The 22,063-nt window shown below is 44.4% G+C and overlaps 12 protein-coding genes across 12 annotated transcripts; 6 read left to right on the forward strand and 6 right to left on the reverse strand.

The window, feature by feature from the left end:
• Nucleotides 1–58: 58 nt before the first annotated feature.
• Nucleotides 59–419, forward strand: VTP01DRAFT_1908 (uncharacterized protein; the record flags this gene model as incomplete). Its single annotated transcript, XM_069380310.1, has 3 exons — nucleotides 59–85; nucleotides 145–237; nucleotides 333–419. The coding sequence occupies 3 exons, from the start codon at nucleotides 59–61 to the stop codon at nucleotides 417–419; spliced, it is 207 nt and encodes a 68-aa protein (XP_069238332.1).
• A 1,707-nt stretch (nucleotides 420–2,126) lies between these two features.
• VTP01DRAFT_1909 (uncharacterized protein) lies at nucleotides 2,127–3,902 on the forward strand (the record flags this gene model as incomplete). The annotated part of the gene is made up of 8 exons (XM_069380311.1): nucleotides 2,127–2,183; nucleotides 2,252–2,293; nucleotides 2,361–2,393; nucleotides 2,462–2,608; nucleotides 2,682–2,856; nucleotides 2,931–3,075; nucleotides 3,153–3,565; nucleotides 3,640–3,902. The coding sequence occupies 8 exons, from the start codon at nucleotides 2,127–2,129 to the stop codon at nucleotides 3,900–3,902; spliced, it is 1,275 nt and encodes a 424-aa protein (XP_069238333.1).
• A 23-nt stretch (nucleotides 3,903–3,925) lies between these two features.
• Nucleotides 3,926–4,430, reverse strand: VTP01DRAFT_1910 (uncharacterized protein; the record flags this gene model as incomplete). The annotated part of the gene is made up of 4 exons (XM_069380313.1): nucleotides 3,926–4,042; nucleotides 4,107–4,140; nucleotides 4,200–4,306; nucleotides 4,371–4,430. 4 exons carry the CDS (start codon nucleotides 4,428–4,430, stop codon nucleotides 3,926–3,928), a joined length of 318 nt encoding a protein of 105 aa, XP_069238334.1.
• A 243-nt stretch (nucleotides 4,431–4,673) lies between these two features.
• On the forward strand, nucleotides 4,674–5,385 carry VTP01DRAFT_1911 (uncharacterized protein; the record flags this gene model as incomplete). The annotated part of the gene is made up of 3 exons (XM_069380314.1): nucleotides 4,674–4,788; nucleotides 4,862–4,993; nucleotides 5,063–5,385. 3 exons carry the CDS (start codon nucleotides 4,674–4,676, stop codon nucleotides 5,383–5,385), a joined length of 570 nt encoding a protein of 189 aa, XP_069238335.1.
• A 168-nt stretch (nucleotides 5,386–5,553) lies between these two features.
• VTP01DRAFT_1912 (uncharacterized protein) lies at nucleotides 5,554–6,593 on the reverse strand (the record flags this gene model as incomplete). The annotated part of the gene is made up of 5 exons (XM_069380315.1): nucleotides 5,554–5,975; nucleotides 6,058–6,148; nucleotides 6,211–6,263; nucleotides 6,332–6,385; nucleotides 6,461–6,593. The coding sequence occupies 5 exons, from the start codon at nucleotides 6,591–6,593 to the stop codon at nucleotides 5,554–5,556; spliced, it is 753 nt and encodes a 250-aa protein (XP_069238336.1).
• A 1,183-nt stretch (nucleotides 6,594–7,776) lies between these two features.
• On the reverse strand, nucleotides 7,777–8,698 carry VTP01DRAFT_1913 (uncharacterized protein; the record flags this gene model as incomplete). The annotated part of the gene is made up of 2 exons (XM_069380316.1): nucleotides 7,777–8,491; nucleotides 8,559–8,698. The coding sequence occupies 2 exons, from the start codon at nucleotides 8,696–8,698 to the stop codon at nucleotides 7,777–7,779; spliced, it is 855 nt and encodes a 284-aa protein (XP_069238337.1).
• A 1,717-nt stretch (nucleotides 8,699–10,415) lies between these two features.
• VTP01DRAFT_1914 (uncharacterized protein) lies at nucleotides 10,416–10,927 on the forward strand (the record flags this gene model as incomplete). The annotated part of the gene is made up of 2 exons (XM_069380317.1): nucleotides 10,416–10,469; nucleotides 10,538–10,927. The coding sequence occupies 2 exons, from the start codon at nucleotides 10,416–10,418 to the stop codon at nucleotides 10,925–10,927; spliced, it is 444 nt and encodes a 147-aa protein (XP_069238338.1).
• A 3,637-nt stretch (nucleotides 10,928–14,564) lies between these two features.
• Nucleotides 14,565–15,104, forward strand: VTP01DRAFT_1915 (uncharacterized protein; the record flags this gene model as incomplete). The annotated part of the gene is made up of 3 exons (XM_069380318.1): nucleotides 14,565–14,613; nucleotides 14,682–14,722; nucleotides 14,790–15,104. 3 exons carry the CDS (start codon nucleotides 14,565–14,567, stop codon nucleotides 15,102–15,104), a joined length of 405 nt encoding a protein of 134 aa, XP_069238339.1.
• Nucleotides 15,105–15,425: 321 nt separating this feature from the next.
• On the reverse strand, nucleotides 15,426–16,849 carry VTP01DRAFT_1916 (uncharacterized protein; the record flags this gene model as incomplete). Its single annotated transcript, XM_069380319.1, has 3 exons — nucleotides 15,426–16,378; nucleotides 16,442–16,692; nucleotides 16,755–16,849. 3 exons carry the CDS (start codon nucleotides 16,847–16,849, stop codon nucleotides 15,426–15,428), a joined length of 1,299 nt encoding a protein of 432 aa, XP_069238340.1.
• A 459-nt stretch (nucleotides 16,850–17,308) lies between these two features.
• Nucleotides 17,309–18,100, forward strand: VTP01DRAFT_1917 (uncharacterized protein; the record flags this gene model as incomplete). The annotated part of the gene is made up of 4 exons (XM_069380320.1): nucleotides 17,309–17,429; nucleotides 17,503–17,546; nucleotides 17,640–17,732; nucleotides 17,789–18,100. 4 exons carry the CDS (start codon nucleotides 17,309–17,311, stop codon nucleotides 18,098–18,100), a joined length of 570 nt encoding a protein of 189 aa, XP_069238341.1.
• A 157-nt stretch (nucleotides 18,101–18,257) lies between these two features.
• On the reverse strand, nucleotides 18,258–19,478 carry VTP01DRAFT_1918 (uncharacterized protein; the record flags this gene model as incomplete). Its single annotated transcript, XM_069380321.1, has 3 exons — nucleotides 18,258–18,584; nucleotides 18,665–19,101; nucleotides 19,172–19,478. The coding sequence occupies 3 exons, from the start codon at nucleotides 19,476–19,478 to the stop codon at nucleotides 18,258–18,260; spliced, it is 1,071 nt and encodes a 356-aa protein (XP_069238342.1).
• A 235-nt stretch (nucleotides 19,479–19,713) lies between these two features.
• On the reverse strand, nucleotides 19,714–21,944 carry VTP01DRAFT_1919 (uncharacterized protein; the record flags this gene model as incomplete). The annotated part of the gene is made up of 12 exons (XM_069380322.1): nucleotides 19,714–19,947; nucleotides 20,010–20,316; nucleotides 20,371–20,510; nucleotides 20,576–20,716; nucleotides 20,785–20,977; nucleotides 21,039–21,124; nucleotides 21,179–21,195; nucleotides 21,263–21,323; nucleotides 21,380–21,523; nucleotides 21,580–21,783; nucleotides 21,837–21,870; nucleotides 21,931–21,944. 12 exons carry the CDS (start codon nucleotides 21,942–21,944, stop codon nucleotides 19,714–19,716), a joined length of 1,575 nt encoding a protein of 524 aa, XP_069238343.1.
• Between the last annotated feature and the right edge of the window lie 119 nt (nucleotides 21,945–22,063).

Below are 22,063 nucleotides of genomic sequence, written 5' to 3' on the forward strand. Positions count from 1 at the left end.
CCAGCGTGTTGTCGCATTATTGGATAGGACAGACCTGTATTTGATTTTCTATCTGCCAATGCGGCAAACTAGCAAGTTGGAAAAGGTAAGGTTAAGTAAACTCGGTTCAATACTACGATTTTTAAGTTTTGATGCCTATGAAAGGCCAAGGAGTTTAAAATCATCAAGCACAACATCCGGGATCGACCATTCCGTGGTGATCGCGCAGACCTTCGCGAACTGGACCGCCAAGCGAAGGTAAGCTAAATCTAGCTAGAAGGAATAAACGCATGTTATATGTTCTTAAAGTAGTGACGGAATGGGACTGACGTACTTACCAGCGGCGTAATCAGGGAATATGCTGCGAGGCTAGTTCATACTTCCACCTGTTCTGCGAGATGGGTGTTCGTAGATGCTCGATCATACGACGAACTAAATGAGTTGTGGACAGGCTTCCAATGTGTCCTTATTAACTAGTATATGTATGTAGTCCTTTCAAGAATTCAGAACGATGTGTATGATCGACTAAGTGGGAGTGAACTTTGTCAAAAATCACGTTGTTATCTCAGACGCAATGAGAAGCATGCACCAAATCAAGGTTTTTTTCTATCATGTAAAAAATGGCATGGCTTAATTCGTTGCAAATAATTGGCTTTATCGCAATGGATATCTTGTCTTGACAACAAAATCATTTACCTGTCGAATGCATCGCGAGGCCATAGATAAGGGTTGTATTAGCTAAGGTCGCGTGGCACTGTTGCTGCAGCCCCTGGGAAATCCCATTTGGGTCCAAGGCTGCAGTAGCAGCGGTTATTTCCGGATGAGGCGGGTAAATCCCACTACTCAAATATACACATAAGCCGGAGGTAACAATATCTTTTATGGTATGTCCGAGTATGTAAATGCTACCGGGATCTGATCTGGCGGGTAGCACAGCCCGCAGCAGTCGGCTCAAGAACGCGAATGCTAAGTCAATGGAAAGAAGTGAACATGTATTCACCTAGAGATGAGTGTAATAAATCGAGAGTAGGAGGAGGACGTGGAAGAAAAATATTCTGTAACTATCAGGAGGACACGACGGTTGTACACCCGGAATGTGATATTTCTCGAAACGTTGACTCAGAATAACCAACCGTACGCATGTGAGTTGCATCCGATCGTGCCGAACAAAAAAAAATAAAATAAAATAAAATAAAATAAAATAAAATAGAGCGGCTTATTTGGGCGCAGGTCGTGACAACGAGCTAAATCCTTGTTGATATCTCGTCAGTGGCTGTGCTGATTTCTAAGCATTTCTGCCAAGCATTTTATTCTTCATATATCATACACTGGATGACTTGCTAGCTCTACTAAAAGGAAGAACAACGGGGTTCCGGAGGTCATGGTTACGGATTAGGCAGAGAACGCCAATAAAAACTCTCATGTTCCTGTGCAACAACCAGTGTCATTAGTGGTGCAGAAAGGGCCATTGGTAATGCGGACATGCGCACGGCTAACTTTCCGCCATTCGCTTCATCAGGTCTGTGCTACAGGGACTGGCCATCCGATGATAGACCGAGGTACCTTGCGCAACGCTTCTTTCTTATTCCGCTGGGACATTTCTGTTGTTGATGCTTATCCTGGCATTGGTGGTACCTGTAAGGTTCTTCGGAAAATCTAAAATGGGGCTCTTGCCGGATGTGATCGATCTACGATGATGTACTGCAAATCATTTCTATACTCTAAACAAACTTTACAAATATCGCCCTATTTTTTGTGTATATATTTTTACTGGCTACTGGTACCTCACGGAGGATATTCGCGTGCATGTAAATCTACAATTTGCAAAGATGAAAAGAAAAACTTTTTCAAGAGCTGTGTTGTACAACATTTACTAAGAACCAACAACATTGTGGCTCAAAAGCTTCCATGTTTCCACATTGGGAGTGGGGATTTTTTTACCATAGAGTTAGGTGGAGCATGATGCTGCACGCGCGCCAAGCGGGCGAGTGAGCGGTGGGTGGCTGGGTGCCCGTATAAAAGGGGAAGCGTTGGCGAACTAGCAGCATTCGCACATCCACCATTTTCTCCCTAAATATACAATGCGGGCTGAGGCGGACGTTACACTCGTTGTTCTTCAACATGGTATGTGGGGAAGACCACTACACATGGAATATATCGAGAAAACCTTGAAGGAAGTGCACGGCGAAGAAAAGATAGTAGTCGTAAGTTGCGGATAAATACATGTCGAAATTTACCTTTTGATGTCTAAAGATTCTGCCTTCTTACATAGCTAAATGCCAAGTCTAACAACTTTGGAATGACTTACGATGGGGTAAATACTGCTAGCAGCATGAACGATAACTTCCGAATCAACGAACACATTCTGTCTTCTTTTTCAGGTCGATGTATGCGGGCAGCGCTTAGCGAACGAGGTATGCAAATGTGGTAACCAACGCAGCCTATACCTCTTTGGCCACTCACACCGGTCGGAACTTGGCAGATTCAAAGTTTTGTGCAAGATCTCGCAAATACTCACAAGCGGGTAACACGGTGTGCCATGATCGGCTATTCGCTCGGCGGCCTGATTGTCCGCTATGCCATTGGCATCCTGGGAAGAGAGGGATTTTTTGATACTATCGAGCCCATAGTAAGAAAACACGCTTCAGTTTTAGATGAGAAGGAACATACCGTTTCTAATGATAAACGCCTTGCAAATTTAGTCATATGCTGCTTTCGCTGCACCGCACCTGGGTGCTCGCCGAGCTCCGGAATCTCTATACGATGTAACATTTAATTTTTTCGGCACATACCTGCTCAGTCGAACCGGGGACCAGCTGCAGCTATGTGATAATTTCCAGGATGGTCAACGACTGTTGGAAGTGTTAGCGGATCCTCGTACGTATATATATATATATATATTTCAAAACAGCGATGAAAGGATTGTGTGAACTCATGACCTGGAAAACCAGAGCGCGAGTATTTCCAGTACCTTGCACGCTTCAAGCACCGGACGTTGTATGCCAACCTCATAAACGAACGAACGATAACCTTTTGGTCTTCAACCATCCAACCCGGGAATCCTTACCGAGATATTATGGACAAAGATTACAAATTGTAAGACAAGAAATTAATGGGAAAAAAGAAGGATCGTCAACTCAACAACATCTTTGTTGCTGTCACTGCATTTATAGAACTAGACATCCTGATTATCCATCTGTAATTACATCAATTAGCCTCCCCGAGAAACCAAGACCATGGAGCTACAGCTACAACCGATGGTATTTGAAGTACAAGGATTACTTCAGTACAATTGTTGCGTACGCCCTGGCTCCACTCTGGTTTCCCCTCGTTGTCCTGTGGGGCTGTTACCAGCATGTATCCTCCAGAATGAGATTGGCCAAGGAGTATCCATATCTCAGAGACGGCAATGGAAGTCCGAGATTATTAAGCAGACGTAGCAGTGCATCCAGTAGCAGTTCTGAAAGTGTTGCCACGGAATCCAGCAAGCTCTTGCAGGGGGTCTCATCAGGGTATTGGTCGATAAACGATGGTGATGATGATACTATCATGATACATCTGAATAACCCTGAAGACAAAAGATATGGTAAAAAGATAATTTCTTTCTTTTTAGTTTGATGGAATCGAACTTGTCTAAGCTAACGCTGCCTTGTTTTGCAGTATTTGATACCACGAGAAAGAAGGAGGAGGACTTTAGCAGCATACGCCCATTGCCTAAACTTTACAGTGAATTCAAATCACCGACACTCAGCGAGTGCCAACTGAGAATTTTACACAACCTTGGCCTGTTAAGCTGGAATCGGGTACTTTTGTATATTGACAGCGTGAATGCTCACGCTACTATGATTTGCCGAACAAAAGAGTACATCAACGATGACGGACGTGTATCCGTCAAACACTTTGTAGATACAATCCAACTGTAGACATTAATAATAATATAGCATTGTTAAATTTTCTTTTCAAACTCTTCCGGTGTCTTAATCCTCAGTGTCAATGCATGCACGCCTTCCTGAAGCTCTTTTGAGAGTGCCTTGTATACGAGACGATGGCGTTGCATTAATGACTAGAGTACCGCATGGGGTTAGCCAGCAATGAAGCAAAAAAATTAGCACCTATCTGATCCATACCTTTCCTTCGAATGCATTGGACACCAGTGTGACGCTACAAATCAGATGATTAACAACGCATGATTTTTTTAATCCGCATAGCGACACACATACCGAAAGTGAGTTTCCTTGTTGGTGTTACCCTTCATTGCGGCGTGGTGAGCATGCATGTGCGACTCGTTAACAATGTGTATCGTGGCTGGATCGAACTCTTCAATGAGCTGCCCACAAGGGTTACCGTGAATTAGGGAAGCAACAACAAGCTGCACAATTTCAAAGTGGTACCTTTGATTCTATGGCGATCTCTACGGGACCTTTTTCTTGAGGCTTAATGAATTCCTTCATGAAAGCACTCTCTGAGTTTGAGGTCAATGTGCTCGAGAAATGTCGGGCGACATTGAATGTGGTGCGGGGTATTGTTGTTACGGCTCGACGAAACATTTCTGCTGCTGCTGCTAAAGAAGGAAAAGGGGCGACGAAATCCAGGCACCATTTTCGCTCTGCAGCTGCCCCGCCTCCGCCCAGCCACTTGGCGTCGATCCCTCTTTTTTCTTTCTTGGTTACTTGGCAAGGCCAGTTGTCGATAGAATGCAAACTGCTGCAAAGATTTTTGTTATTTCTGGTCCTTCAGGGTCTGGCAAGTCGACCTTGTTGAAGCGCCTATTTGCCGAGTTCCCCGATACTTTTGGCTTTAGCGTCTCTCGTAAGTTCACTAGCCGTTAAAGATGACGACTCGCTTTCACATTCGGCTCACTTGGAATTCCGGTTTCGAAAAGACACCACACGCGCTCCTCGACCGGGCGAAGTCAATGGCAAAGATTACCACTTTGTCACCAAGGAACTGATGCAGCAGGAGATTGCTGCAGGCAAGTTTATTGAGAGCGCCACGTTCTCCGGTAACATGTATGGTAAATTTCGCTCTAAATGTTTATGAAAAAAAAAGAAAAAGAGTTAGTTTAGCTCACATTACATATTAGGTACATCGATCAAGGCTGTTGAGGATGTTGTAGCATCTGGCAAAGTTTGCGTGTTGGACATTGATATGCAAGGTGTTAAGTCTGTCAAGAAGACTCAGCTGAACCCTCGATACATCTTTATCCAGCCACCTACCCTTGAAGTCTTGGAGCAGCGTCTTCGTGGCCGCGGTACTGAAAGCGAGGAAGCTGTTCTGGCCCGTTTGGAAGCATCCAAGCGCGAGCTGGAATATGCCAAGGAACCCGGAGCATACGACCGAATCATTATCAACGATGACCTGGAAACCGCATATAAGAACTTGAAGGACGCCATTTTTGTGCCCTAGTGGCAATCATCCACCCTTTCCATCCTAACACCCACACGCACGCTCAAGTTAACATTCACGAAAAATACACGTAATTTATATATTTATATATATATTCTTTCAACGGATTGGGTTGTTGTAAGCTATTACAGCGGCAGGCTATTGCATAAATAATAGGAGCGGCTCGGCTTAGGCGAGAGCGTAAGCGGCAGTCAAGAGTGCGGCGGCTGCGGTAGCCACGCGAGGGACGGACAATGCAGACACGTCGTTGGTGTGTTCATCCTGGCTTGAGGCAGAAGTGGCAGGAGAGTTAGAAGAAGAAGCAGAGTTGGCAGAGGACGAAGCTTCAGCGCTGTTGCTGCTAGCGGCGGCAGGGCTTGAGCTGGCGGCAGAAGCGGCGGAGGATGAGGCAGGAGCAGCGGTAGAGGGAGCAGCAGCGGTAGAGGGAGCAGCGGTGCCGTTTGAAGATGCACCGGAACCTTGGACAAGCTTGCCTACACCCCAGGGAATGGATTCACCTGAAGGCTGCTTCTTGTTAGGCTCAGCAGCAGGTGTGTCGCCGTCGTTGGCAACAATAGCAAAACGGGTAGTCCAAGCACTGTCACCGGCAGCTATTGAATTTTTTACCTTGTTTAGTAAAAAACCCCATCACGGATCGACATCATTTTCTGTCACCAGGGGCAAGGCACTTACAGTTGCTGAACATGAAGAAGTAGATGGCGGAGTAGGGATCAACTTGGGGAGCTGTCCAAGTGTAGGACGAGACGTTTGTGGCATCCAATCCCTGACCGAGCAGTTTAGTCTTTGTGTCTCACAGCAATTAAAGACATAAAAGCTAAAACTTACAGAAGCAACATTCTCGAGCTTGATCTGGTTCATGTTGTCACCGGTCATAAAGTCTACGTTGCGGTGCCACTAAGTTAGAGAGAAATTATGCTTATTCATCAGTTAGGATCAATATCCGTACCAATTGAAAAGTCTTTCCATGCTTCCGTGAGCTTGGGAGAAGCACCATCGTCCTCTGGTTATGTGAAATACAATTATCAGGATGTTTGTCATTTAGGATGGAAGACGCACAGGAATAATTGACACTCACTCCATGTAATGGTGTATTGTTTGCCGGCAGTCCAAACGGTGCCGGGCTGAGGATAAGTTGGCGCCATGGTTGCCTGGACACCAGCAGCAATGAATGCCAATACGGCGGTAGCGGCGGCGGTGGTAGTGTACATTGATGTTGTGTTTGGTTAAAATGGCAGGAAATTAGTTAGTTAGATAGGGAACAAGGGAGGCTGATACGTAATTAAAAGACTGTAAAGGACTAAGGGAAGAGGAGAAGATTCAATAGACGGAAGAAGCAAATGCTGACTGGCGCCCTTTTTCCCTTAAATGCTGGGTACACAAGAAGCGTGTACTTGAGGTTAAAAATACGCAAACAGAAATGAGGCGCCTCTTGAATACGCCAGAAAAAGGCACTCGGCTCGTGTAAAAATAACACGACGGCATAGCTTTTCCATTGCGCCTGCTCCGCCGCCGCCTCCTCAAGAAGCTGTAAATGCAGTGCAAGTGTTTACAAGACGCCAATCTGTGTATGTTGTGGCAATGTTTGTCAAACTGCGTGGACAGCAGTACCGGATAAACGCGGCAAACTTTAACATTACTACATCAGTCCCCGCTTTAGTCGATATGATTTTTTCCTTTCCTCGTGTTCTGCATTTACCCCGCTTTCATTTACGAAATGATACATAACTTGACGAGGCTAAGCAAGTACATAGAATTGTGTGTTTAGTTCAATTGATTGAATATTGCGGATTGTCAAACGACCCTGGATTTCAATAAGCTTAGTCCTATCTTGGTTATGTAATAAGAATATCGAAAACTCCTTCTGCTTTGAAAATGTAGCCCTGTTTCGGTGGATACTCTGTATTGAAAGTAAATCTTATACACGCTTACTATTTTCTGCCACTGTTCTAAAACATCCATTCCATTTAGTGCCCAAGTATCGCAATTTGTCGTATACAAAGATGACGACGAAAACATGCAAGCAGAAATAGAAACGCGTACAAGTTACTATTTACGAGCCACATTGCAGGTACAAGCACATATTACGTAGCACGTTTACTCAACATTCGTCGTTTAATTGTAAATGAAGAATGTAAGGCATCATAGTTTGATTCAAATATATCAATTGCTCCAAGATCATGATGCTCTTACACCGACAGAGCAGAATAATGTAACTGGATTGGTTCATAGCCGTCACTTGTGCTTCGTTTGGAGCAGTATACCAACTATAACATGCTATCTCTAAATGAACCAATATTTTTTACTGTGACCAGTCATCACACTTTGTAATTACATGTAACCCGGCAGAAGATATTGAATCAATGACTGCAAATATTTTTTTTACAGCAAACATCATGATATCTCTAACCGACGCACCTTGAGCTGGCCAGCAGTCAAGGTCTCCAGAAACGCGGGCGAGACACGGGTATAAGCGATACGTAAAGTATCGAGCTCAAACGGCAGCTTGTCAAGTCCCTGCAAGCTATCATCGTCGATGTTACTTCCACGTAAAACCAGCTTTTTCAAGCCAGTCAATGGCTCTATCATTTCGGCTATGGGACCCCGGATGAAACGGCAATCATCAAGCACTAGAGACTGCAAAGCACTTCGTCCGTTGAGGAAACTTTTCAGATCATCGTCGTTGATCGTATCCACCTGTATCAAGCGGACATGCTCCACAGAGCGCGGCAATGTTTTGATAGACTCGGCAGCGAGCGCAGTCGTGTATATCTCTATTGTACGAAGAGCCTCCATGCCAGAAAAATCACATTCCAAAATGAAAGGATGGTCGCCAAGGCCGCCCATGTGCAGGGTCTGAAGACGTTTGCAAGTCTCGGCCATCAAGCGGAACGTATTTGGTCTCAGAGATGTAGGGTGGCCCAAAGTCATGGTAAAAAGGTTTTTGCAGCATGCAATTAGCTTGTAAGCGCGCATATCGATGCCATATCGATTCACGGCCGTAAAGTCAATGGATCGCACGAAATTGCCATATGGAAATAGCGTATTGGGAGACGTCACCGTCTTGACAAAGTCTACAAACTTGACATATTCTTTGATCTCATAGTTTCTAGAAATAGAATGGCTCATGTTAGCAATTAATGTTACTCGAGCTGCTGGAAAACAATGCAACTTGCCGGTACAACATGCTGCAGATAAAATATGCCCACGCTTTGCAGACGGTCATTGCAACGAATGCAAAACGATCATTGACCTTGTTTCCCAGAGCCAAGGTACAAATGACCTCTTGCAGATCTAATGGCAGAGTGGGTGCCATTGTCAACAATGAAAATTGAAGAAAAGCTTGTATCTATATATTCGGAGTGCCGGGTTCCGTTTCAGATCAAAAGCAGTAAAGCGGGAAATCTTTTTCGCTCGAGTGCGCAAAGTGAAAGGGGAATCTTTTTCACCTCCACACACAAACATTCAATGCCATGAAAATGTTGGTCACGAAGAATTCATTCTAGTTAATCATTAATCCCGAGCTGATTGATGGTGGAAGCAAAGTGCAACCTGTCCCAGTTTCACAGATTGATAAGATTCTTGTCCATGTAACTGGACTCCTATATGATATTACTGTATTCCACGAGATCAGCTTGATTTTCAGTCATTAGCACCATGTACATAAACTAGCCGAGGATATAAGCATATGCACAGACACCGAGACACTTGAGTGATCAAAGCTTAAAGTACCGAAGCACATGTCCGGGTCTTTGTGGTTACTGTAAATAAGCGAAACAACGATCCAAATTTAGTGCAAACAAGCGCTTCACACTTCGCTTCGCTCGCTGTGCTTGGTTCGCTAAAGTCCATGCTGATCCGAGTCTGTAGAATAACCTCGCTTGGCCTTCATAAACCTCCGTTCACCCACGGTTTTGCATCCGCTTTGCTTCTTCGAGGAAGACTCTGTCGAATTCCCGGTATATTCAGGCGGTCGTTCGGGTAAGTAGACCTCCAAGATATATTATCCCTACGCAAAATTAAGACTAGAAACCATATATAGCAGGTGTGTTCGCATGCCAGCAGAATCATTGTGCGAGTTCTCGTCGAACACATCAGCGAACACATTAGATACATCTATTTCTGACAGCTGTGGCATATCTGGTAGATCAGATAATAAAGCACCATAGACCTGAGGCAAACTTCAAGTTCTCGCAAAGCGTCAGTATTTAACACTCCTGTTTTGACCTTCAGGCAGACGATCCAGTCTGTTTGGAATATTTTGCCACAATTTGTCTGGCTGCTAGTTTTTTAACTTTCTTCTGTTTGTGATCTCTTACAAGTCGATTACCTTTAGACAGACTAGCTTTAGACAAGAAAACGCCGAGAATGGTGCTGCCGCTGCCTGGCCGCTTGTTGCAAAGGGCAGTTCGCCGTTACTCATTGCAGGCCCTAAAGCCAATATGCTTCTTCCACAACAGCAATACCAATGATAGTCAAACGGTAAGTCTTCCAATTATCCTTGCTTATGACAAAGATACTTATTACACTACTATATGAGCGTGGGAGGTCCCCGTGAATTCGGGAATGCTTTTCGCGTAAGTAATAGGTATGGTTGTTCAGTCGAATACAAACAGTATACTTAAAGTCTTTTGTTTCTTCGATATCCTTCTTTCTGATTTCGTTTCTTTCCTGTGCATCTTATTTGCTCCTGATTGTATTGCTATTGTTGTAATTTAACTTTGGTCAAAAGGTCGCTACCCAAAATAGCTCGCAGACGAGCTCAAAGTCTCGAATCCGTGTTTACAAAAATGGCAAGGAAAACGTCAGAGAAGAGCGTCAATGACGGAAGAGGGGAAAGACATTCCGAGCACTCCGATCGGAGCACTACCGCGTGTGTGAGTTAGGTGTGGAGGATCGAGAACTCTCTGTAATAATCTTTTGGGGTCTTGGCGAGTCTCCGCCCGCCGCAACGGCTACTTATTACGTATGTATAAAAATGCCGGCATTTCTATCCGTCGACGTGTTCTTCCTCTTTGAAAAACTGAGCAATAATGTGCGATACAAATTGGTGTACATTTTGCGACAACGCTATCAGTGCTTACTCTGTACGTCTTGTCTGTAAATACATCCATGTACTTTGAAGGACCGTCGTCTAACTCACTCGTGCTCTCAGAATTCTTTGTATTGCTCAGAGGATTGTATGCAACGCGATGCAGAGAAACACGACCTCGCAAAGGCGCTGAACTCTTCCACAATACATGCTATCCGCCGACGATCGTCAGCAGTTTCTCTGTTTTCAGCGTATTCGACGTCGACAGCACTTACAGAAGACAATAATACCCTGCGCAGCGATGTACCCTGTTTATCATTCTGCTCCTCACAACCGGCAGGTTCACCACCTGCATCTACCAAGTCAAGCATGATACCAGAATACCCGCACAATTATACCACCAGCATTCCAAAATCAACAAACAAGCATGACATATTATCATCTCCAAAGGAGAATCACAGTCCTGCCACACGTCATTTTCTGCATCTCATTGATGCCAACTGCTTACTGTGATAAATGTAAATAGAAAACCGTGTCAAATCTGATGAAATGCAATGTGTTGTACTTCTATACCTCACTCACACACACACAAACACGCTCAAAAGTAAACATGTTCGCAAACGTCCAATTTACATGCATCCATAGCCGTTGCTCAAAAGACCAGCTAATGCAAATAATAAAATAAGAATTAGCAGAAAAGTAGCTAATAATGAGCTATATTCAAAGGCGCCCTTAGGAAGATATTGAGAAAACATAAAGTTGGAATAACAATCTATCAATCTGGATAAATGTATCTCTTCTAAACTCTCAAAGCCAGGATTGAGCTTTTGTGCTTCCTTATACAGCCCGGGTTTGAAATTTGAAATTAGAGAATACGCTGCAAGAAGACATTGTGTGGCATGTTGTAATCGGTATGTCTCCCACATCGAAGAAAGCAAATAAAATACATATTGTATTATTGTTTGGAAGATTTGTGACATGATTTTCGTGTTATGTCGCTCGCGCTCCTGAATGACAACAACAATCGATCAAAAGCTGTGCACACAGACAGCGATTCAAATTATTTTGATAGATAGAAAGAGATGCAGGACTTTATGCTGATACCAAGTTTTTTATTCTTCTGATGAATTGGGGCGACTAGCTAATAGCAATTATTATAATAACAAACTTTGGGTGTCAGATTAAATGGGCCAATGATACATTCTGTTTCGTTCGTCATTGTATGAAATATGCCTTTGAAAAAGACGTTGATAATATCACTTTGCCCGATTGAATGACTCCAAGAAAGAGTTTCTTGTTCCTTGCTTTGTTATTTTCTTCGCCAATTAGAAGAGTACCATGTAATTGTAAATGTTATTAGGCTGCACTTACGAATGCCTGTCGCATCTATGGTCACTCACTCGCTGTTCGCATTCCATTCTCTACTTATAAACATCGCTTATTCTCCATGGAACACACGAGTATGCGATAATCACAGTTTCCAATTTGGAATATGGTAATAATGTCCAGTGGCCACGTCCTTGATATATCTTCACGCAAACCTCAGCGTACTGTGCACAACATGCAAATGCTTGTAATCATAACGGATTCTCTGAATCAGTCCCAGTCTGACTATAGTTCTTTTTCTCTTTTACTATTCCAGTGCTGTTTGCGATTATCACACCACTGTGTGGGAAATATCGACACAGTATTGCACGTTGCAGCCTCTTTTGTGTAATACGGAGGACATTTCTCTTTGCTCATCTCAAGTTTTATAGCCTTCCACCAGATCAATTGGCAAATTTTCATTTTCTTTTATTTGTTTATGTGCGTATTGAAGACAGAAAAAGGGAAAAGGCCACGAAAGCAGAAGAATGCCACGTTGAAGGCGGAAGAGATAGAAAGATGAACAATTGGTTTGCCCCGCTTTTATATTGCTTACTGTTTAAACCGAATTGGGTATCTCAAAAACTGCGTCGACGATAGCTTGGGTTAAAGGTTGCAAGTTCAAGGGTTCATCTAGCCATCATGCCCACAACGCGCGTTAGCGAGTTTGGTTACAACTATGCAATGAACTACGATCAGCCTGCCGCGTTGGTTCAAAGTCCAAATGACCTTGATATGAAAATAATCTCCGTCATGCATTTTCCGACTTTTCCTATCTTTTCTTCATTTGTATACGCATGAGTGTATCGATCGATATCGACCTTCTTCATCAGCAATGCAATTACTCTGTCCAATAATTGACAATATCTGTCGGTCCAAGATGTATAGTAATTTTCAAGGAATAAGACATCTAACTGGGCCGGGCGAAGAATCATCATCATACTCAGAGGTATCGTCTTTGCGCAAGAAAATATGAATGTGGGGATGAGATGCAAATCAGGCATAGAAAGGTTGTAAAGTTTTGATATAAAGGAAGCATAATTGGAGACATGAAAATGTTTAAGTTCATTATATTTAGCTATCGATGGAATATATTGAAATAACCATAACTATCTGTGGAGTGGGATTTACGCGTTGGTCCCATCAGTATGTCACTGTGGCAGTCATTCAGTTTGGCTTGCTGAAATTTCGGTAATCCAAAGATACCTCGCTATTGCAGCGTTAGCATATCAGCATTATATGAGAAGAATATTTTTTTGATGGAATGAATGCTCCTATTCAGTAAGTCAAAGTGGGTCATTCGTAATTTTTCTTTGATATTTTTGCTTTGATAGAGGATGACTGAGTTTTTAATGTTTTCTCTCTTCATCGCTCGCTCTTCACGTCCTTTGCTTTGGTCTGCTTCTCGGGTTTTCATGAAATTCTTATGACAGATAGCGTGAGCCATCCAGAACTGGAAATTGGATTACTAGCCGCTGTCTGTGTCAATAGCGAAATCGAGTAGCGTCAGCCGAGGTGATATCTGAAAGTACGTTCCAGGAAGAGACGCGTAGTGTCACGATAAGTTCACACGAAGGACGATAAAGCAAGTCAAACGTACAGAGAAGAGATTGCAAATTTTATATCTTGGCTTGTCAACAACTGAAATCCTACTTGTCAATGACACGTCGCTGCAGGCGAATCCTTCTCAATACAACTATATATTCATGCATGGGATGAAACACTCAATTGGGTCTCGGCAAAAGTGTGGCTGAATAACTACGCGCGTTTCACCAGATATCCCGAATAAACTAGTACTCCAAATTGCCTAGTGTGCATGCACTAGATGTTTACATGTTTATAATGACGCGTCAAAACACACACGGATTGTATCGGAGACTACGGTTGCACATTGGGTATTGGACTCTCACCGTCGCCTCCCCGTCAAGTGACCGCCGCTGTCGCCACCGAGTAAAACCATCTTGAGCAGCAGCAGCAGCGCACGGCGACGCAGACTATTTTTCGGGGCTCTATGAAAATTTGGGCATGGTGTCTGTGTCCACATGGAAAATCTAGAAAGGGGGACGTGCATATACGCGCGAGCCAAATAAGAAAGACTATACAGGTCGTCGTTCAATAATAGCGCGTAAAGCTCGGGGATGCTCCGAGCGTATGTTGATCATTCGAGAAAAGCAGCCCCCAATGAAAATCATGCATTCTTCCCTGCGTACACGGCCAAATTACGGAAAATGGGATTGCAGATTCCCGTTTCACAGTGTAGTCTGTCAAATTCAGCATTTTGTTCAACAACAGCGGCGCCAGACTAGCTGTTACTACTGTCCGCCACATATCGCCCAATTCGATACTCTCGCCCGGACGAATCGTTAGCCAAGGATCATCTGTATAGCCGATAAGTTTACCTCTGTGGCTGGACGCCAATGAGCTCGTTGACCCCAATTATTTCGTAATCGTGAAAAAAGACGCAGAATTCAACCAAGAAGGTCCCATCGCGTAATCAAATGATGCCAAATCTACGTACATTTATTCCTGGTTTAGTTTGAACAAGAACGTAGCGTGATTGAAGAATAAATCAAGTTTGAGTGCAAGAGTCAGACAAAACTAGTTATTCAATCGACCAGCACCAGCATATACTACTGCCAAGGCCAAACGGTCATAACACCGACACGAAATATTTTGCCGAGTTACAGATTCAATTTTCATACGTCATGATACATTGTGCGAACATATATAAAGGCTGCTCGCATTAAGCGACGCTGTTCTCTACCTTTTCTCAATTTCTGTAAATATGTTGTCCTCTGTTTCTGCTCCCCGCGGTACCCTTGTTGTTACTGTCTGTAAGTGTTTGCTTGTAAATCTCGATGCATCTAGCTCCTCTAACACTTGATGATGCTCGTATCTATAGACGAAGGTGTAAACTTGGAACGTGAAGATACCTTTGGCAAAGTAAGTTGCTACTGAAGAGCAAGCGCGATAACGAATAATTCAAGTAACATGCAATCTATGTACATAGAACGACGCTTTCGTCGAACTCTGGTTGGACAAGGACTACAAGCAAAGGACTGAAGTCTTGAAGGACCAAGAATCCCCGGTCTGGAACCAGACCTTCACCTTCCCCATCGAAGAGGGCTCCAAGCACCACAAGCTTTACCTTCGCGTCCTTGACAAGGACACAGCTGGCACTGATGATATCGGCGAAGGCAAGGTCGACTTCACCTCCGTCTACGAAGGCGAGCAAATCGATACCCTGGTAGACCTCCCCAAGCACCTCCATCTCTCCAGCCACGGTCAAATCCACGTTGGCATCTCCTTCAACCGCGACGAGTAAACTGAAAACCCTGTACTCTCTGTTATCCTAGTGTATTCCAAATAAAAAGTTGAAATTCATAAACTATGTAAAGCTTGATTGCAGTAGTGTCATCATTTTCACGATGTCGCGTTGATAGATATCGTCAGCAGAAAACCTATGTTTACTGAAGGTATTATTTACCAACTTGCATCTCGTGAGAATTCGTGAGCTGGGGTCACACACTGCACTCTGGACCCGATCATTTAATAGGATGTGAATTAACATGGATGAGGATATTATGCTGAATTTGGTTTACACTGTACAAATGGTTTCTATGTAGATTAAGATAAGGGGTACTATCTAATGAGCCTTGTCTTTGTCGTTCGGTGATACTGCGACGGATACTTGAGTGTATTCGCAAGCGGCATCAGGGGATAGATCTTTTGAGATGGCGGCAGCCGTGCCATCACGTAGGCACCGGTATTTTTGTCCGCGCCAGGTTATTTCTGTTCCAAACATTGCGTAAAGATACAGTGGCAATGCAAGGATTTCTCTGGATAGCCATGCACGGATAAATCTCCACAGATCTAGTCGTGAGTGCGGACGACCTCGGCGCTTAGAATACGATGCGGAGGAAACCAAAGTCTTGTATATAAAGTAGTCATTGATGAACCAAAGTAACCAGTGCAATGCGAAGAAACGAGCGACGGGCCAACCGAAAAGGATATGAGCGCCAGTTGCTCCCATGAGCCCGCACACGATTGATTCAGTGAAGGGCTCCGTCAATGTAGCAGCCGTGACAATGTATTTGCGAAGACGAACCCATCGTGCTCTTCGCCGGCAGTATTCCATGGGTGAGATATCTCCCAACATTTGGCACGCTGTATCTGCGCTCATGCGATGTCGAAGTCCTTGGTGCCACAATGCTTCACCAATGATATTGTCTTCCGCCATGTACTGAGCAAATGCAGCCAGCCCGCCCACGCGATCGAGATCAGAGCGTCTGTATAGATTTGACTTGCCCATGATGCATGATGCGACGGCAACTTGGTTGATAGCGAGATACATCTTTGCGTGGTTCGTGTCCAGGAAAATATGTTCGAGTTCGGCCGCGTAGCTGGCGGGTTGCATAGCAACTGGAAGGTGATGCACTAGACCAATGCCTGGTTCCAACAACTGATCTACCGAGCGTCCAAGAGTATTGCTGTCGACATGCACGTTTGAATCGAGGACCCATAGGATATCATACTTTGCAGTCTTGTATGACGTGACAATGTTGTTTATTTTGGGGTTGATTCCTACAGGTTGATCGCCTTTTTTTGTTGGAGTAATCAATATATACATATTATTCCTCATCCATCTTTTCTGAAGCGTACCAATAATCAGTCGAGAACCCACTGATTTGTATTCTTTCATAAGCTGCTCGACAATAGGAACGGCTGGGTCGTCCGCGGAAGCAACTGAGAATATTATTTCAAACTTTGGGTACTGCTGTTCAAATGAAGACCGAAGATTGTCTGCTAGCTCCAGGTCAACACCCTTGAGAGGTCGTATAATGGACACGCCTGGAGCATCAGCACCAAGCTTTGGCGAAACAGGTTTGGGCTTTCGAGTATACCGCGTCTGGCTAAGAGCCCCGGTTCATGTAAGGTCTTTGCAAATGAGAAGAGGCCAACATCAATTCCTTACCAGACGTATTGTCCCAGAAGACTGAGAAGGAACATGAACGTATACCAGGCCACTAGAAAGTAGCCAATGCCCGTCGCCGCGGTGCCAAGCTCCATTGCTTCTTTTCGTTATGAGGGGTCAGGAACGGGGAACAAAGCGGAGCTGCCGCTCCAGGAGGAGAGGGCTCGTCGTTGACATCAGTCCGCGCGCACAGAGTAGGTGCATGATTGTCTACACCGCGGTGGTAGACTTCATTGTGTACAGTACATGGCATACTGAACAATGATAAATTCGTGGAATTTGCGTGGCGTTCTACACATCTATTCAACAGTCTGATACCTATATACAGTACGTTCATCCTAGTCCAGGTCTTCTGTTTTCGAAATATTTTTTTGTACTGTTATGGTGTACTACTACTATGCATGATCACGGCCATGTAAAGCATACATGAAGCAAACATCAGCTTTTCTAGCAATTCATATTTCGTCTTGACAATTTGCGAGAAAAGCTGTTATCATGCAAAACCGGAATTTCTCGTGGCAGGTTTTCAATTCTTGTCCGCGTCTGTGTGTGTCATGGCCCTTTTGCGAAATGTGACAACAGGAGAGGAGATTACCCTAGAGCCTGAGAAGCCCTTCATTCTAGGCCGCGGAGGAAAGTTCAAGATTAACAATCGGTTTGTAAGCAAGCAACAAGGTTTGAAGCAATTTCTATCGTGTCTTGGAGCGTTATTTATGCAAACCAGTTTAACGCGTGCCCTCTCGTACAGTCAAGATCACCTTGCTTGAAGATGGTCGATGTTTTGTAGAAAGAGTATGTATGCTGCTGCTGCTGCTGCTGCTACTGCTACTTTTTGATAGCAAAGTTACGGGTGGACTGACGTTGCTGTATATTCCAAACAAAAAGCTTGCTGCGAATCCGTCACTGCTGCGCGGCCAACTGCTCCCTATGAAAAAGGAAGTCGAAGTCAGCGACGGCGACATGATCAATCTGGTTCCGGTGCGTGTTCAGGATACCGTTGAGAAAATGGGATTATGCTAATGATTCATTGAAAGGACATGTATCCGTTCGAAATAGTTATACCACAATCGCACGATGCATCAGTAACAAAGGGTTCTGAGACCTTTTACGACGACTCAAATACGCAGGAATATCAAACACAGTTGACGACACAGGAGGATGCATTTGACGAGGATGCAGAAGAGACAACGGATGAGGAAAATAGATCGCTTTCAGACGTTGATCCGCAAATGCTGGACGATCGAATCTCTGAGCAATTTGACCATGAGGACTGGATATCCACCGAATCCAGCCTCGTCGGCAGCAGCGACAACTGGGAGGAAACATATTCTGATCTCGATGAATAATCAATATTGTAAATATTTAATGATATCTTGATGCTTGTACTATATCAATATACAAAATTAAAATGGCCAAGAATGCTTTGTATAATACATATGTCCAAAATATATGGTTCTGTTCCAGATTGCTGACCCGAATGTGGCATCACATAACGGCGGCTGATCACGTAGTAGAAGATGAGGGCAAGGCAGACGAAAGGATCGCTGACTGTTGAAGGGAGAGCGCAGCGGGCAGAATGCTTGTTACCAGATTAGCGATCCAAAATAGGATGTTGACCGGGACAAACATGAGCGTGACAAAGGTGCGCTGCATCGACCTTCGTTGGTCCTCTTCGATCGAACGTGTGATGATATCGTCGAGCTCGTTGAATTTGGTATCCAGTGCCTGGAATCTTTCCTCCGACCATTTTTGGAACGACTTTTCCTTTGTTTCGGCTCGTTGCGAGGCTTTTGCGAGCTTTTGCAGCATCGGATCAAGTTCGCCGGTGATCTAAATGCATATATTCACATGTTAATTAACAACAATGGGCCCTTCCCAGTTTAATTAATTTCTTTTTGTGCCGCAGTTACCTGACCCAGATCTTGCTTGGTTGCCATGGCCTCGTGAAGCTCGTCTATCTCGGCGGCAAGCGCATCTGTTTTCTCCTGCAAAACATCGATTTCTCGCTTCTCGAGACCCAGCTCTTTGGCTTGAGCTTGAAGCTGCTCGGCGCTCTCTCGGAGATGGGAAACGACGTGCTCAAACGGTTTGATCAGCGCGGCCAGTACGAAAATGCCGACGTTAAAGTATGTGGTATACCGCTCGTGATTTGTCAACAGGTAGCGGCTAAACCGCAGCGTGTAAGCAACGATGCAGGGCGACGCAATGACCCAAAACAGTCCAACTCGTTCATGGCGGCGTAGCTCGTCGGCGACAGACGATTGCTTTGTTGACGAACGTCTGCTGGCTGTGGCATTTTGATGAATTATGCGTCGTGAACGTGCTTCCTCGTATTGGGACCAGGGAACTACAAATATCAGTGAGAAAAAAATTTAAGATCGCTTGTTCGGTGGCAATCATATGAAGTGTATACTTGCCTGTCATCCATTTGTAGACATAGTATAGAATCAAGAGACTAATCACAAAGTCGCTCCATATCTCTGCACTGCCGGCAAAGAAGGCACCGAGCGTTGGTATGACGGCTAGAGCTATAGGCCACGAGATTGATGTTGGTACTTCCTCTTCTAGCATTGAAGACTGTTCCTGTGACGAGTCGATAGATGAAAAGGATTGTCGAAATGATGACGGCGGTGTGGGAGGAAGAGTAGGTCGCCTGGCTCTCTCGTTGCGTCTATCACTGTGCCTCCCAGTGGAATTTTGACGACGTGTACGCCCAGACATCATCTTTTGTTTCTGTCCAAAGCTAGAAAAGAATGCAGGTGAATGAAAAAAAAAGGAGGAGAAAAGGAAAAAGAAAGGGAAAACGATATTCAAATGAAACGAACTCAAATTCTGCATTTCCATCAAAGGTATGTCGTACAGCAGCAACATGATTCCCAAAGAAAAGAAGACGTGAATATGCAGCTTGCCATCAACTGAGCATAAAAGCTACTTTTCTATATTTCGTGGGAATTATAATTTAATCTTCTGTATCCTCTGTCGATGTTTTGCCAATAAAGTCATTAACGGCGTCTAGAGCGTATTGTCGTGTGTAGCAGCTTCCTGGATGTTCATGACTAGTGACAGGCACGTCATATGGTAATCTAACAGGCACTACTGTTACATCTTTCGCTGCTGATACTGATTCGCTGGGCACTGGGTGAGGATCTGGCACCGTCGAAGCCATCAAATACACGTCCGGGTATGTAGAGTCCTACAACAGTGACTGGGTTGGTCTGTAATCAGGACAGCATGAGGATAAGAAATATAACGTACTTGGAACAAGGATGGACACAGGAATACACCCAGCTCGTAGCTTTTAATGTGAAGCTGAGTCCGATCCTTTTGATATTCTCCCCACGCAGCGCGGCTAAGATTTGCTGAAGTCAACAAATGCCACGCGATCATTTTGTATTCGTCGCCGTATATCCTGGTGTACGTTTTGATGTGGGGCATCAATACTTGCCGACCAGCTGCTTCGCTCTTCCATCGACACAGATAACTATCAAACCAGGAACGGCATTTTTCATACACTGCGTGGTCCATTCGAAGAAATCCAGAGCTGTCAATGATTCCTGTATGACTGTTTTTACGTGAATAGCTTGTGGTGACCTTGAATCTATGAAAGTATTATTACCTTTTCTTCACGTCGTCTACGGTGGGATATATAAACTTTACATCAGTTCGAGATGCTTTGGAAGCGTTTTCTGCGCATTTCATGACCGGCGAAAAATCATTTTCGAACCATCTCTGAGAGAAACTCGCGACGCTTGAACACTGCATTGCCACAGTCAAGTCTAAATAGGATGCCAAGTAGTAATACATATCCGGTTTCTAATTACCTGGGCAACGACAACCGATTTGCGGCAACACACTTCTGATAGCTTGACGTGGTTGTGAAGGACAGTTTTCAATCTTTGCAGGCCCCACTTTGCAAAGTTTTCGCCTCGATGATAGCCTGGGACGGATCCTATAAGAATAGCCTAGAAAGCGGCAGGAAAATGTTGCAGACTTTTCTGTAAAAGTCGTGAAGAATGCGGATTGGTTGTACCTTGCAGGGTGACCAGTCATATTTTCGCACCATATCGTAGACATCCCGCAGACTATGTCCATATGCTTCCAAGTAGGTCAATAAATCCCTTTCAAAGGGAGATTCGTACTCTGCACCGGTGATTGTTCCAGGCACGGGAGGAGTTGTCTTGACATAACAGCGTGGTGACAGATATATGCCTTGCGTCATATTTCTATTGAATTGCTTCTTGTCAGGGGCATATATACTCAAAAGCCTTACGGATATGTACATACTCCCAATCATCGCGACACAGGTTGGCTGTGGCTACAACCAGCCGTACGCTTTTGGTTCCTCTATCGTTACTGAAGAGAAGCATAGCCTGTTACTATGGTCAGTAAAAAGAAAAAGAGAGAGATGGCCAAATATCACAGACCTTGGTGTGGTGTGTGCCTTTGAGCATGCTTACATTTAATGCTGCGCAAGTAATTACATATGATGATATCAATACCAGACTTACCAAATTTATGCGGTAAATTGGGCCGGATGAGGTTTACGTTGGGCCACTGACTTGCTTGCATCTATCAGTGTTGGTGAGCATTTTCTACCGCTAGGTGCGGCTGGCCAATCAACTTGCGCTAATAGTCGACAGGCTTTCGGGGCGACGGTGACCGTGGATAACGGTTACAGGGATACTATCTCTTATTTGTGGATGTATGTTCAGCATTAGAAAATCTAAATCAACCGTGAAATTGAACTGGACAACACGTTCGAGATGTATCTATCAAAGGCGGAAATGTTAACTTTGGTACATTGAGTGCCTGACAGTCTACCTGCATTGTAAAGCAGATCACGCAGTGTCACTGGTGGTGGTACAGCAACTGCCAGCTTTAGTGTAACCTCATTTCTGAAATTCCTCACGATGCCGCTCCTACCGCATCCAACATTTTCCTCTGGCTTAACTGCTGGCGATGCTAGCAATCGAGTGCAGGGATCAAGGTAGTTGATTTTGTTCTTCAACTTTGCTCGTTTCATGGGTTGCTAATACCCAGTCAAAGAATCCGTGATCGCCAATGTGGCCACACTGTGCATACCTTTTCATGCGATTCAGAGGTCCGAGAACGTCGTCTAAGCAAAAAACTGCGCGTGTCAGAGATGCTGTAGAGGAACGATGCATGTTACGCTAACCTGGTAGATGCCATCAATTGTTTTGCACTGGGATCCAGAAAAACAAGGAAAGACAAAAGAAAGAGAAAGAGAGAGCGCACGCTGTGCCGATGAATATGCGGTGGTGTGGTTTGTATTCATATACTGGTATATA

This window comes from Rhizomucor pusillus (assembly GCF_041956525.1).
Source record: "Rhizomucor pusillus strain CBS 183.67 unplaced genomic scaffold VTP01scaffold_11, whole genome shotgun sequence".
In the NCBI taxonomy this organism is placed as follows: Eukaryota; Fungi; Mucoromycota; class Mucoromycetes; order Mucorales; family Lichtheimiaceae; genus Rhizomucor; species Rhizomucor pusillus.